At 35.9% G+C, this 15,602-nt stretch overlaps 2 protein-coding genes and 1 pseudogene across 2 annotated transcripts; all 3 read left to right on the top strand.

The window, feature by feature from the left end:
• Nucleotides 1-3,553: 3,553 nt before the first annotated feature.
• LOC113756807 (premnaspirodiene oxygenase-like) lies at nt 3,554-4,270 on the top strand. Its single transcript, XM_027300347.1, has 2 exons — nt 3,554-3,895; nt 3,989-4,270. Exons 1-2 carry the CDS (start codon nt 3,554-3,556, stop codon nt 4,268-4,270), a joined length of 624 nt encoding a protein of 207 aa, XP_027156148.1.
• A 10-nt stretch (nt 4,271-4,280) lies between these two features.
• On the top strand, nt 4,281-4,601 carry LOC113756806 (cytochrome P450 71D7-like). Its single transcript, XM_027300346.1, has one exon. The coding sequence runs from the start codon at nt 4,281-4,283 to the stop codon at nt 4,599-4,601; it is 321 nt and encodes a 106-aa protein (XP_027156147.1).
• Nucleotides 4,602-7,115: 2,514 nt separating this feature from the next.
• LOC113756805 lies at nt 7,116-14,743 on the top strand (annotated as a pseudogene).
• The last annotated feature ends 859 nt before the right edge of the window (nt 14,744-15,602 follow it).

The following is a 15,602-nucleotide window of genomic DNA, read 5'->3' as shown; positions in this document are numbered from 1 at the left end:
GTTAGAACCACTTGATTCACATGTCCAGATCTAGACTATGACCATTGAAAAAAAAATTCACACTCGGATGCTCATTGGTCTGGGTACCCAATGGATATATCTAGGTATTATTGTGCTATTAGAAATTGAATTCAAAGTTAATAACAACATATATAATGCAAAGATATCAGAAATACAATACAATTACCAACACTGAAAAGTATTACACCTAGTAATTATGAAGTTAAAGTATGAAATGTTATTAAATAACTCTATTTGTTTGAAAATCTTGGTGTATTTTCAACATTTAAACTTGCATGTGTTTAAACATCCTCCATTTTTCTATATATACATATAAGTCTAGATAGGGTTTGGATTACATATGGATTAATATACAAAATCAGATCCTACCCATACTGTGATTCTTTCACATGGTCTAGATCTAGCAAACATGATGGATCTGGACTGAATTTGGGCAAATGCCTAATCGATTGACATACCTATTCTCTTGTAACTTAAAGCATGGTTATAAATTCTAGCTCAAACTAAGTGGTTCAATTGGTTAAACCGTTGACCAGTCCACTGTCCGTTTCAGTTTGATCCTTAGACTATAAGGGTTCAAAATCTACCGTATTTTGTGAGACTCAGATGAATTGGTTAGTTCAACTGCTAAACAATTGAACCAGAACAGTTTAAGCAAATGAGTTGGTTTTATACTCCTAATGCAATTAAGACCAATGATTTTAAATTTGGTCGAATCTCCACATTAATGACAATCTACATTATTATAACCAATTTTCAATACAATGCTGTCTTCAACTAACTTAAAATATTTATATCATACATCTGCGTCTTGTATGTAATCTTTCTTTTCATTTTCTTTACCTTCCCACAAGTTATACTACATATGCATTTATTTTGCTCTTTCTTGTTTTTCATCAAAGGGTTTGGCTAGTAGGTGCCTTGAGGGCACTAGTTAAGAGAGGACTCAAGTGTTAAGTCTTTGGCAAAAGTTAGACTAATGTGAAAAGATGTCCAAAGTGTGCATTAAATGTGAGTGTAGTTAAGTATGATTTAAATATACTAACGAATACTCCGATCCTCTATCAAAATACATATACATATATTTATGTCCATTTTAAACGGTTAGTACATTGTGGTTCTTTGTTCTTTTTTTATTTTCTTTCAAACTTTTTCATGGTTCATATATTTAATAAAAATAATTAACAAATATCACATAATTATGATGTCATGGGTCAATTGAGTGTAGAAAACCTTCTATCTAAGTTAATACTTTAGAGCTTGGATGAATATGCATAAATGTTTATATATAAACAATTTGGGGACCTAAACTTCTAGAAATCTCATTGTTCTACCCTAACTAAATGTTGTGTACATGTTAAATTCAGCCCCTATGAGAAAAAGGAAGACATAAAAATTCGGTTAAGTAGAGAACATATTTTTCATGTCATAATTGCCCTTCTTGTTTCTTACTTGTTAATTCATTAGAATTTTTTAGGAGTAATAAGATGTTAGAAATCCAAGGAAAAAATGTGTAGGGGTTGCAAGTGTAATGCAACAAAATACAACAACATCAACTATCAACTAGCAAGCACTTTATAATTGCAATAACAAAGGTTACTTGCGTGGCAACCGTATAGACTTGGGGATTGAACAAATTGAACATTGATGAATACATTTGAAAAGTACAAAATTAAGAATTGGAAAGCATAAGTATGACCTTTCCAAGTTTAAGAGGGATGTCAATAGGCTTGTAAACGGGTTGGGTTCGGGTCAGATTTGAAAATTTTGGACCCAAACTTGCTATAATGTACCAGTTCTGAACCCGACCCGTCTATCCGACGGATCTTGTGCTTAGGGTTCTGGAACTAGGTCCAATGGTCTCGGGTTGGGTTTGGATCTACCCAAAAAAATAAGGCCCAACAAAACTAAGGTTTAGGAAAGATGTGTGGGTAGACCAAGAGAGAAGAGAGAGATATGCGGTTGGGTGGATTGTAAGATTCGGATTTGTTAATTTGGTAAAGAATTATTATTATTGTGTTTAGAAATATTTATATTTTATAATTATGAATGTATTATCTGGATTCGGGTTGGATACGGATCGAAATCTTGTATTCCGTATCCGACTCGCTTTTTTTTTTTTTTGGTTAAAGTAAACGGGCACGAGTCCGGATTCAAGTGACGGAATTATGTCCGGGTCGAGTTCGAGTCCAAATCCGGACCGTTGACAGCTCTAGATGTCAACGTCTTTCAACCTTGGAGTGAAATGTTGTGGCTTTATTTGTAAGGCCACAATCGAAATGTTTTGGGCCAAAAAAAAAGTAAAAGAAAAGGTAAGCTCTACATCTGCTATAGCAATTTGTAGATTCTTCCAAGATATGACGCCAAAGAAATTAGTGAAGTGAATCGAGCCAATGTGATAAGTTGATTGGCATTAACAATTTTCAACTTCAAACATACAGCCTCCTAAAATGGTGCCAACATTTCTAAAACTTTTTGTTAAAGATTGGGGACAACTTTTTGCGGGAAAAAAAGAAATGAAAGAGGAAAACAAACATGACAAATTTTTCAGTGAGAAAAACTTTTCCGAAGCAAGCCTAAAGTACTAAGGATACAAGTGTCAATTTGTGTGTTGCAATGTTGACTTTGGATGACAAGGGAGGATAATAGTATTTTAAGAAGAGTGCCAATTAATATTATTAGAAAACTTTGGGAAGTTTCTATAACTTTCCCAATTCTGTATTGACCATCAATAATAACACAAATAGTGCTAGTAAAGCGAAGATGGGCTCTGGAAGATTCAAAATTGGCGGCGGCTTAATCGAATTATTGGGATTACGACCCAAAGGAAAGAAAACTGCTAAAACATATTTTGAGGTCAGGCAAACATGGATGAGTTTTAGAGCATTTTCAGGTATATATACACAAATAATCAAGTGAAGTCAGGCACCAAAAGATATCTCTCTATATCATTTCAAATTTCCAGAATGGAACTCGAGTTTCTTCCTTTACCTTTGAGCTTCTCTAGTCTGCTTCTTCTCTTCTTGTTCCAATTTATGGTATCGAAGATTTTGACACAAATATATAACTTGGCTGGAAATCTTCCACCAGCTCCAATAAAACTTCCTCTAATTGGGAACCTGCACAACTTGATTGGTGGAGCTCCACACCATGTTCTCAGAGATTTGGCCAAAAAATATGGACCAATCATGCACCTTCAACTTGGTGAAGTTTCTACAGTGGTTGTATCTTCAGCCGAGATGGCGAAAGAGTTTCTAGGAACTCATGATCCAAGCTTTGCAGACAGGCGACCGCGACTAGCCACCGCTATCTTGTGCTAGCTATGATCTACAAGATCTTGCCTTTACTCCTTACGGCGATCACTGGAGGCAAATGCGTAAAATATGCCTGATGGTGCTTTTTAGCGGCAAGAGAGTCCGATCATTCAGTTTTATTAGAAATGCTGAAATCGCAAAACTGATGGAATCAATTTGCTTTTCTTCAGGGGAAAGTGGTAAATATTACACATAAGGTTTTTGTGTATACAAGTTCAATGACCTGTAGAGCAGCTTTTGGGGGAATATTGAAGAACAATGAAACAATGATCGAGTTTTTGAAGAAGTCAGTCACCCTAGCGGGTGGCTTTGTTGCTGCTGATTTTTTCGCCTCCTTGAAAATACTTCCTATTATCAGCGGAATAAAAGGCGAATTGCTCACAATGCACCATAAAATAGATGCCATTCTAGATGATGTGATCAATCAGCACAAAGTGAACCATGAATCTGGAAAAAAGGGCAATGCTGAATCAGGAGATGAAGATCTTATTGACGTTCTTTTAAGACAACAGGAAAATGGAAGCCTTCAGATTCCCATCACAAGCCAAAAAATCAAAGCTGTACTTCGTACGTGGCAATACAGATTCTACATTATTACCTTCTTGCTTGTTTTCTTGTAAAGTATTTGTAAATAATCTATTGCATACATGCAGGATATATTCAATACCGGAACAGACACTACATCAATAGTAACTGAATGGGCTATGTCAGAATTGATGAAGAATCCGAAGGTAATGGCCAAGGTACAAGCAGAAGTGAGACAAGTTTGCAAGGGAAAGAAGACCATTGAGGAGGAGGATATTCAAAAACTGACCTACCTGAAGATGGTGGTTAAAGAAACTCTAAGGCTGCATCCACCTGTTCCTTTAATCCCAAGATCAAACAAGGAAATTAAACCGCGATGTCAAAGGGTATATGATACCCATTCTTGTTAATGTCTGGGCAATGGGGAGAAATCCTATTTATTGGGATGATTCAGAAAGCTTCAAACTAGAGAGATTCGAGCAAAAATCAGTCGAGTACACTGGCTATCAGTTTGAATATATTCCATTTGGGACGGGCAAGAGGATGTGCCCAGCCATAACATTTGGTCTAGTCAATGTTGAGCTTCCCTTAGCTCATTTGCTCTACCATTTTGACTGGGGACTTCCTGATGGAATGAAGGTTGATGATCTAGACATGGATGAAAGTATTGGAATAACAGTAGGAAGGAAAAATGACCTTTACCTGGTTGCCCCTGCATATTATCCTTCCTGGAATGAATGATGCTAGACAAGGAATTATTCATCTCGTGGGTAATAAATTTGCTAAGGTTATAATTATATTCTAAAATTTCAGTTTTTCGATTACATTTGTCACGAGTTCCTGAAAAAAAAAAAAAGAATAAGCATTTCTCAAGAGTTCTTATGTGATTTAGTTGCCAGTTTCAATGCTGTAAGTGGTTGCTGATTGCATAAGGTGAAGATTGTCTATTGACCATAGTTTAATGATAAAGAAAGAGGTAAGATAGTGTCCTTTGTTAATTTAGATCGCATAAGGTGACTTAAGCCGTTGTTCTTTCTTGGTTGAAAACTTCAAAAATGATGACAAATAAACATGAAGAACAATGAAATTTGGAAAATGGATATCCTGCATTGTAGGAAAATCCTATGATGCAGATCTTTGTAATAACCTATTCGTTAAGTCACACTAAAATAATATAGCTTTTATCATTGTCTAGGTTTAAACTATGTATTCGTTCAAGTTTCATAAATTCAACATTGAATCTTGACTATATGTATGGAACATCACTAACTTTAAGAAACAATTTAATACTTTGTTAGCAAATTAACAATTTCTTTAACAACACTGATCACATTTTTAAGCAAACATTACTAAACCTACCTTTTTAGCAAGACTTGCCAATTTTTTGGAAGACAATCTTAGTAGTTTCTTAAGGAGACGTTCAAAATCATGTTAATTGACTTACAAATCCCAGGATCACAGAGTCCTACGACTCTTAACAGAAAAAAGTTATTCCTTTATTAGTAAAAAGTACCAATATTTTAGCAACACTTACCAATGTTTGATAAACTTTATTACATTTTGGCAAAACTTCTCATATTCTTAGTTGATTAATCAGTTTATTAAAAGGTTATTACTTTATTTAAGAACCTACCACAAAAATTTGCAATTGCTGATCCTCAATTACAAAAAATTCTATGAAATGCATTAGAAATTTTAGTTTTTTTTTAGTGTAGTCCCTAAATTGCAATGTCAAAGCAAATATAACTATTAATAATTGCCTCTCGACTGATACTCCTTCAAACAATCAATCTTTAAATTGAAAAAATGTTAGGGACCATTGCAACAATTTGTAATTTCATATTACATTCCATTGCTTAGCATTCAAACTATTTTGTAGCCAAAATATTTTGTTTTTCTTAGAACCCGACAGCCTAGACAGCTTAAGATGTTATGAAGCTACATGGGAACATATGTGTACGATACACCAACAACTGAACCAAAAGTAAGTCAAATTGAACAATGAAACTTGTGGTGGAGTATTTCTAATTCTAAAATGTTTATCCCATTGTTGATTCTTATATTAAAGAGTTAGCCATGTAGCAATGATCTCCAGCGGGTCAACTCCCGGGAACTCTTTCTTTTGATACTCGATTTTCTCTGCTATTGAGTATGTATATTTCCAAAGTTAAGAGAAGTTTTGTGTAACTAGACCTTTTTGCGAAAGTGTAGGTAAATCAATGTTTGGATTGTAGTTTATTTGCTAATTTTAATTTGTTTGAATCATTAATACATTTTTCAATTATCTTTTTATCTGACTTACAACACATCAAAAAAGTGCTACAAAATTTTTTTTTTTTGAAGAAATTATCCCAAATAATATACTATCTAAACACACTCGATGTTGAGTATTTGCACTATAGTTAGAAAGACTAGTTGGAGAGGGGCCTCACACTTCCCGTGAGGTTGCTCAAGTAGAACTGTTGATCGGTGGTAACTAAGCTTGTAATATCAACAGAGTAATTTTGTCCACAAGTGTGCTAATGAATAAGCTGACTGTACTTGTAATGTATGTATATCATTTGTTACATGTATATGGATCAAATGACAAAGGACAATTTTCCTAACGAAGTTAGATGGCTAATAAATGAATGAAAATTGAGGCAACTGAAGAAAAAACAGAAAGGAAAAGGAAAAGAGGAATGCTGTAGTGCAAACTATGAAAGGAATTGCCAAATAAGGCCTGAGATTGATGTGTTGGAGGCCTTTGAATAGTTTTGCTAAATCAGAAAAAGGCAAATTTTCCAATAAGCTATATGGAAATTGTATGCAATCGAGCTTTGGTTAATCGAGAAATGAAATTAGTAGGCAAAATAGCATCCATCCAAAAACTGCAAGGCAACTACAAGAAACAGTCAACTGAACATTGGCTAAAATCAATTGGTGAAAATGCACGTCAAAAATAAGGGCAGAAGTTGAAAGTGAAAGGTGGAAACAGACCACCAAATGAGAGCCAAAAAGCTAAATATTTACATAGGCTGATTGTTTCACGGCATTTGTATTTACATTGACATTTGGGGGATACATTGCTAATGAGGCTATCTGGATGTACATCATTGATAATCAGACTATAGTCTCACTACAAAAAAATTTTTCTTTCATTGTTATCGGAACTGGAATTTTATAAAAATGAGTTTTATGTAGTGCTTGGTTTACTCAGTTTTGGTGTGTTTTTGAGCGTTGTGGTGATCTTTTTCTACGTTTCTCTTCAGGCGTATGGTGCTTGGCTCTGATATGTTGCATGAAGCTAGGAGAGTTATTGGCTTATTGCTGTTAAGGTTGAGGTTTGGTGTGAAAGCAATCAAAATTGAGCTGCAAATTCCATTTCTTTTTGGAAATCAAAAAGCAATCAAAATTGGTGCAATTTTATCTAACCCATTTCATGGTTACTACGTTTGTAGACAACTAGGCCTATGTGCTCACTTTTCCAATGGTGGGATAGATAAATCTTCCTATTCGGACGACTAAAACAGGAACAACGAGACACGTACCACTGTTTGAACCAAACCGAAATTTGACCAACCGCAAAAAGAAATGAAAGCCACTTCAATTTCTGTACTCTATTCCATTGAAACCAAGGGCGAGAAAGGGACAGAAGCATGGTTCCAAATGGAAGACCGGCACTGGACTTCAGAAGGGACATTGGGTGGACATCTTCTGAAGTTTCTTCAAATTTCACATTAGTCAATGATTGGCGCCGGACTTCATGAAGGACATTGTGTAGGACTTTATCGGATTTCTAAGCGGACTCAGATTTATTCAGTTTTCAAAAACCTAATCCTTCTATATCTTAACTTAGAATTTAGGATAATATAAATAGGAGATATTAGGACGTTTTTATTTTTTTTGGGGGGGGGGGGGAAGAGGGGGAAACATTGTGCAATTCCTTAGCTCGTATCTTTTACATCTATCTCCTGGAGAGTTCAAGATGAAGGTGGACAAGGATGAAAGAGTAATACAGATGAAGATTAGAGTTGCTCAATTTGAGACGTTTTACTTACTCTTTATCTTTATCCTTGTATTTCGTGAATTTTTGGTTTATTCATGACCATAGTGAACTAATTTAAGTCTAGGATTAGGATTTTGTGAAAAAGTATTGGTTAATTATTATAGTTAAATTTTTTATTTTTTCGTTGATTTATCTATTTCATTTTTTAAATCTCATCCTTCCCTTGTCAAAAAAAAAAGAAGAAATTCTAGTTAGCTTAATCATTCTTTCCAGCATTTGAAATTGGTCATTGGTTTTAAACCCGAATAAGTAGTCCTGTACACCATAATGGAACATCTTTATGAAGCAAGCGCTGTTAGTTAATGGAAATTTGCCGATTATGAGTAATAATGTCCAAAATAATATGATCCAGATTAACCAATTGGCATAATAACTTGTTGGACAGAGCATGGTTGAAATTTGGAAGGGATACATTTCCAGTCAAAAATAGGTGAATTATGTTCTTTAGATGGATATTATGTCACTATTAGAGCTTATATTAACCAACACAAAGTTTCATCCAAATAATACCATATTAAGTCACTAGTTACGCGAACTGTCATAATCGTAACTAATAGACATGCAATCCTTTTCTTTGTTTAATAGCCAAATTTGTTACCTTAAACCTTTTTCGTTTGGACCTTCTCATTTGAACCTTGTGTCAAAGGAATACATTAATATTCTTGCATGAAAATTTCAAGTGTGTTCCAAAAGTATGTTTATGGTTGGCAAGTGTGATAGTTATGTTGGTTCAAAAGAAAAAAAATAGAAAGAAAAAAATACCAAAAAAAAGTGAGAGAAAAAAAAGGGAAAAAAATCTTGTTGTGAAGTGCACTTGTGTTGTTTTGTGGTAGTTGGGCTAATGCCTAAATTTCGTTTGCACTTGCCAAGTTTAGTGAAGTTATTGACACTCCTGGAAGCCAGCTATACATATGAATGAGAAAAGGAGTTTGACTTCATGCAGAGTATTATTGGTATTTCTTTTGATATATTTACACCTAAAATTTTTCCTTTAATCCAACCCATAACCCAAGCCCTGTTACAATCCTTATAAAGACCCTTTGATTTTTGCATTGAATTCATTTTAAGTGGTGGAAATATGATATATTAGCAAGCTTATGGTAATGTCATTTCGTAGCGTTGATTTGAGTGCTAAATGTCCTTTAAACATTTGAGTGCAGAGTGTATACACTATTATCCATGTGAGAGCTGTTGAATTTTGTGCATCCTGATTTTGATAAAATTGTTGAGAAAACATGATACTTGTGTTAGTATGCATTGTGCTATGCGTGTTTGTCATCTCGATTGTGATTCTTGGGTAGTGAATGCTTGAGGACAAGCATTGTTTAGGTGTAGAGGAATTTGTTAAGTGGCTAATTGTGCATATAATTGGTGAATATTTTTCCCTTTATTTTGTTAAAATATGGCGTTAATTGATATATTTCACTCATATTTGAATTTGGTGTTGTTTTAGGAATTGTTGGTGAGCATGAGGTAAAAGGCGCATTAAAAGTCGACTTTCCAGAAGACTTCTTGTTAAGCGTGCCCACGCTTTGTCAAATGCGAAGTGGTGCTTCTAAAGATCTATGTCCAGTAGACTCCAGTCTGTTAAGCGTGCCCACGCCTTATTTGACAAGGCAGTCAAGAGTTCATAGGACATGAGATCAATCTGTCAATTGATCAAGAAGCCGGTTGCATCCCATGGTTTTACACATTTGTCACGGGATTGGAGATCTTGAGGGCTATGACTCAATGTAATTTATTTTGGAAACCAATTGATAGGTCTTGGTTGGTTAGTTTAGCTTAAGTAGGAGTCCTAGTAGGAAAAGGGATCCCATCCTTATTAATAGGGGAGAAAACAGACATGGGCTCTATCTCTGATTCTTTTTCCTTTTTCCCTCTTCGAAAACAAAAAAATAAGAAAACCATTACTTAGTCTTGGTCGCAAATCCACCATAAGGAGCGGCTAATTTCTTTTCTAGTTGAAGGTTAATTGAAGCTTTGGTTCAGCTATACTGTGAGATCTAATTTGATTTGTTTGCTTCATTTATTTATGAGTATTTATATATTCTCTGTTCATTCATGATTATGATTATTTTCAATAGTTAGATATCTGATCAATATTTAATTGTCGAAATAGTCTATTGCCATCTAAAATATCAAATCCGTAATTGTTTGATGGTTTTAGTATTTATGACGAGTGATATAATTTGATTGTAAAAGAGGCTTTCGAATTTATGTCACGGGAATATATAATCTAACTTAAATGAATCGAGCTTGTGTGTTTGTTGATTAGAATTGGTAGTTTCTCTATTTATTAATGCTGTCAATAGGTTAAATCCTAAGAGCTTGTTTAGGATTGCTTACTTGGCAAGAGAAATAGTCACAGAGCGTGTTGTGGTTATCGAAACAGTAAGGAGAGACAGATTGTCAGAGCGTGTTAACAACCATAACCAGTGGTGTCCCACACTACAAGATGATCCAAATGAATATGTGAATGCAGTTGGCGGATTTCCTGGCCCACCTCAAAGGCGCTATGATCCTTATTCAAACACCTACAATCTAGGGTGGAAGGATCACCCAAATTTCAATTATGCCCTAAGGCCACCGGGATTTCACCAACAGCAATATCAGCCTAGGCTTGCAAATTCACAACAGCAACTGGTTTCAAAATTAGGTACATCACTTGAAGAAATTGTTAAATCGTTAGCTACTAATGCACAACAATTTCAACAGGAGACAAGAGCTAGTATTCAAAATCTGGAGAATCAAGTGAGCCAACTAGTATCTGCATTTAATCGATGGGAGTCTCAAGGTTCAGGAAATTTGCCTTCACAGACTATTATCAATCCGAAACAAAATGCAAGTGCCATTACATTGAGGAATGGCAAAGAGTTGCTAGAACCCAGTAAGAGAATTTCTGAGCAGGCCATTGAGGAGGCTATTGAGAAAGAAGAAGTGGAACCCAAACCTAAAGATAGGCCGCAGCAAAATTCCCAAGATGACCCGCCAGTAGTGGTAATACCTCCTCTTCCATTTCCCAGTTGATTTGCTAAATCAAAGAAAGAGGAGCAGGAGCAAGAGATTCTAGAAACTTTTCACAAGGTTGAGGTAAATATTCCTCTTTTAGATGCAATTAAGCAAATCCCTAGATATGCAAAGTTTCTTAAAGAATTATGCACTACTAAGAAAAAATTGAAGGGAAATGAAAAAGTGCATCTGGGGGAGAATATCTCAGTAGTGCTTCAGAGAAAGTTACCTCCAAATGTAAGGACTCAGGTATGTTTACTCTTCCTTGCAACATTGGAAATATTAGGATTGAGAAAGCAATGTTAGATTTGGGTGCTTTCATAAATGTTATGCCTCGTTCTATTTATAACATGCTAAATCTCGGGCCTTTAAAAGAGACAGGTATAATAATTCAACTTACTGATAGGTCAAATGCTTATCCTGATGAGGTTTTGGAAGACATATTGGTTCAAGTAGACAAATTGGTTTTTCTTGCAGACTTTTATGTGCTTGACATAGAGAAAGATAATTCTGCTAATTCACCCTCAATTTTATTAGGAAGACCATTTTTTAGAACTTCTAGGACCAAAATTGATGTCTATTCTAGAACACTGACTATGGAGTTTGATGGCGATATTATAAAATTCAATATTTATGACGCCATGAAATATCCTAATGAATCTCATTCAGTCTATGTTATAGATGTAATTAACTCTTTGATGCAGCATACTTTTGAACTAACAGATGATGATGCTTTGAAAGTTGCTCTTACTCATGGTTTTGATCGGGAGTATATTCAGGAGATGAGAGGGAAGTTTGACCTTTCTCTTGAATTGTAAGAAACTATTTTTGAATTAGATTCTCTTAAACCTGTAAGGTATGAAGTGCCTTGTGTTGAATTGTCACAGTCACATTCAACACTTTTACCATCTATTGTACAGGGCCTGAAGTTGGAATTGAAGCAATTACCCAGTCATCTAAAATACGCATTCCTCGGGGAAGGAGACACACTTCCAGTGATTATTTCTTGCAAGTTAACTGCTCCAGAAGAAGAAAAACTCATTCGGGTGCTAAAAGATCACAAGGAGGCAATAGGATGGACTTTAGGAGATATCAAAGGACTAAGTCCAGCACTTGCATGCATAGAATCTTATTGGAGGAAGACGCTAAACGTTCAAGAGAGGCCCAACGTAACCTAAACCCACCAATGATGGAGGTAGTAAAGAAAGAAGTTTTAAAACTTCTTGATGCAGGTATAATTTATCCAATTTCGGATAGTAGGTGGGTAAGTCCTATACAAGTGGTCCCCAAAAAGACGGGGATAACTGTTGTTGAAAATTCAAATGGCGAGTTGATGCCCACCCGCGTTCAAAACGGATGGCGAGTTTGCACAGATTTCAGAAAATTGAATGCCTTAACTCGAAAGGACCATTTTCCACGACCCTTTATTGATCAAATGCTGGAAAGATTGGCAGGAAAATCTCACTATTGTTGCCTTGATGGTTTTTCAGGTTTTCTTCAAATTCCGGTAGCACCTGAGGACCAAGTGAAAACTATTTTCACTTGTCCATTTGGTACATTTGCATATCGAAGAATGCCCTTCAGTCTTTGCAATGCCCCCGCTACATTTCAGAGGTGTATGGTTAGTATATTTTCTGACTTTGTAGAAAACATTATAGAAGTGTTCATGGATGATTTTACGGTCTATGGTGATTCTTTTGATGCATGTCTCGCTAACCTCACTAAGATACTTGAACGGTGCATCGAGACAAATCTTGTTTTAAACTATGAGAAATGTCATTTTATGGTAAATCAAGGCATAATTTTGGGACATGTGGTGTCCTCTAAAGGAATTGAAGTAGATAAATCTAAGGTAGAAGTCATTAAGTGCTTACATTACCCTGCAAGTGTGGGGGAAGTTCGTTTTTTTCTTGATCATGCAGATTTCTACCGACGCTTTATTAGGGATTTTTCGAAAATATCTCATCCTCTATGCCAACTACTTCAAAAGGATGTAGAGTTTAATTTTGATGAAGCCAGTAAAATTGTTTTTGATGCACTCAAGGAATCACTGACCTCAGCACCAGTTGTCCAGCCGCCAAATTGGAGTTTACCTTTCGAAATCATGTGTGATGCAAGTAATTATGCTGTTGGTGCTATACTTGGCCAAAATAATGGGAGAGCATCTCACGTCATTTATTATGCTTCAAGAACTCTAGACAGTGCTCAGTGCAATTATTCGACAACGGAAAAAGAACTTTTAGCTATAGTTTTTGCTTTAGAAAAATTCCGTTCATACTTACTTGGCACTAAAGTAATTGTCTATTCTGATCATGCAGCGCTTAAGTACTTGCTCACCAAGGGAGGCGAAGCCAAGACTCTTGCGGTGGATTCTTCTACTCCAAGAATTTGATTTAGAAATTCGGGACAAAAAAGTGCTGAGAATTTGGTTGCAGATCACCTCAGTCGATTGGTCATAAATGAGACACCTACACCTCTACGAGATAATTTTCCAGATGAACATCTCCTTGCCATTCCTAAGCTAACTCCATGGTACGCAGATATAGTGAATTATTTGGTCACTAAGACGTTGCCTAATGATTTATCTAGGGCTCAGAAGGATAAAATAAAAAATGATTCTAAATATTATGTATGGGATGAACCATACTTGTGAAAATTTTGCTCTGACCAAGTTATTCGCAAGTGTGTTTCAGATGAGGAAATCCCTTCTATTCTCTCTTTTTGTCACGCATATGCTTGCAGTGGACATTTTGGTCCCAAGAGGACTACCTATAAAGTTTTAGAATGTGGTTTGTTTTGGCCTACTTTGTTTTGTGATTTTTACACGTTTTGTAAGACTTGTGAGAGTTGTCAAAAGACAGGTAATTTAGGATATAGAGACCAAATGTCCCTTACTCCGATACTTGTTTGCGAAATATTCGACATATGGGGTATTGATTTTGTGGGTCCATTTCCCTCCTCTTTTGGCCATGTATATATTCTTCTTGCTGTAGATTACGTTTCCAAATGGGTCAAAGCTAAGGCTACTCGGATTGATAATGCTAAGGTTGTGGTAGATTTTGTCAAATCTAATATTTTTGTCAGGTTTGGTACACCAAGAGCAATTATTAGTGATCGTGGGAACCACTTTTGTAATCGCGTAGTGGAGGCATTGATGAAGAAATATGGTGTCACCCATTGTGTTTCTACTTCATATCATCCGCAAACCAGTGGGCAGGCTGAGATTTCCAATAAAGAAATCAAATCTATACTTGAAAAGACGGTGAATCCAAATAGGAAGGATTGGAGTCTGCGCCTCAATGATGCACTTTAGGCTTATCGAACAGCTTACAAGACTCCCATAGGTATATCCCCTTATCGTCTGATATTTGGCAAATCCTGTCATCTTCCGGTTGAGATGGAACATAGGGCGTATTGGGCGATGAAACAATGAAACATGCGGATGGATGATGCGAGAGAGCAAAGGAAATTGCAGTTACAAGAATTAGAGGAAATCCGCAATGACGCCTATGAGAACTCACGAATTTACAAGGAGAAGACAAAGACTTTTCATGATCAATTGATCTCTAGGAAGAATTTTTGTGTTGGTCAAAAAGTTCTACTTTTTCATTCTAGACTCAAACTTTTTCCTGGTAAATTACGTTCACGTTGGATAGGGCCTTTTATTGTCACTAATGTTTTTCCTCATGGTGCAGTGGAAATTCTAAATCCAAAAACCAACAAGGTTTTCAAGGTCAATGGTCATTGTCTTAAACCTTTTTATGAAGGATTTCAGGCATATACTATCGAGAAGTTGGCTCTCGAAGAGCCTACTTATTCTGATTGAAATATTATTTTGTCTAGCCAAAGATATTAAAGAAAGGCACTATTTGGAAGGCAATCCAAGAGTTTCAATTTTTAGTCATTTTGTGTTTTTTTATTTCATATTTTTGTGTTAAAGGTAAGTTTATTTTGGTTCCTATTGACAGAAACTTTTTATTGTAGGTAGACTCTTAGGCAGACGACTCTCGATTATAAGAAGTGCCCACGCTTTATGCTAAATGCAAACCATTGATTTTCAAGTTGCATGGGCAGAAGACTATCTGTTGAGCGTGCCCACGCTCTATGTCCGGAGTGCACTGTTGATTTTCAAGTTGGATGGGCAGAAGAGCTTTCGTTATAAAGCGTGACCATGCTTTGTAGCATAGTCTTGAGTTTGATTTAATTGATTAAAAAAAATAGAAAAAAAAAACATCATTCCCAATTCGGTTTGGGTCTGTCTCTCTTATTAGCAAGGGCTTCTATCTTTCCTCTTCCATTTGTTTCAATCACCCTAACTTGTTTCTTCCTCTTTCCTTTTCTCACAGTCTTGACCGAACCTCCAAGTGCCATCTTCTACCTTTGGTCGTTGCTGCTCCATCATCGGCGAACGCACCTTCGTGGGATTGCTTGCCTGGAGTTCTACCGAGTTTCAACAAGAAACGGGTATTATCTAGGCTGCTACCCTCTTCATTCATCAATTTCTGGTAGTTCAATTTCGTCAATTCAGATTCCTTGCTGCCGATTTCTGTTTTCCCCTAGTTAATTGCTTTAACAACTACACTTGATTTCTTGGATTTATGGACATTGGGTAGATATTTGGTTCTTGGTCATTGGTTGATTGTGCTTATCAAAGTAGTAGTCGGTGGTCAATTGCACAATTGCCA

Source organism: Coffea eugenioides, unplaced genomic scaffold, assembly GCF_003713205.1.
Source record: "Coffea eugenioides isolate CCC68of unplaced genomic scaffold, Ceug_1.0 ScVebR1_2493;HRSCAF=3528, whole genome shotgun sequence".
Lineage (NCBI taxonomy): Eukaryota > Viridiplantae > Streptophyta > Magnoliopsida > Gentianales > Rubiaceae > Coffea > Coffea eugenioides.
Note: the sequence above shows the minus strand (reverse complement) of the source record. Positions and strands in the feature narration are given on the sequence as shown.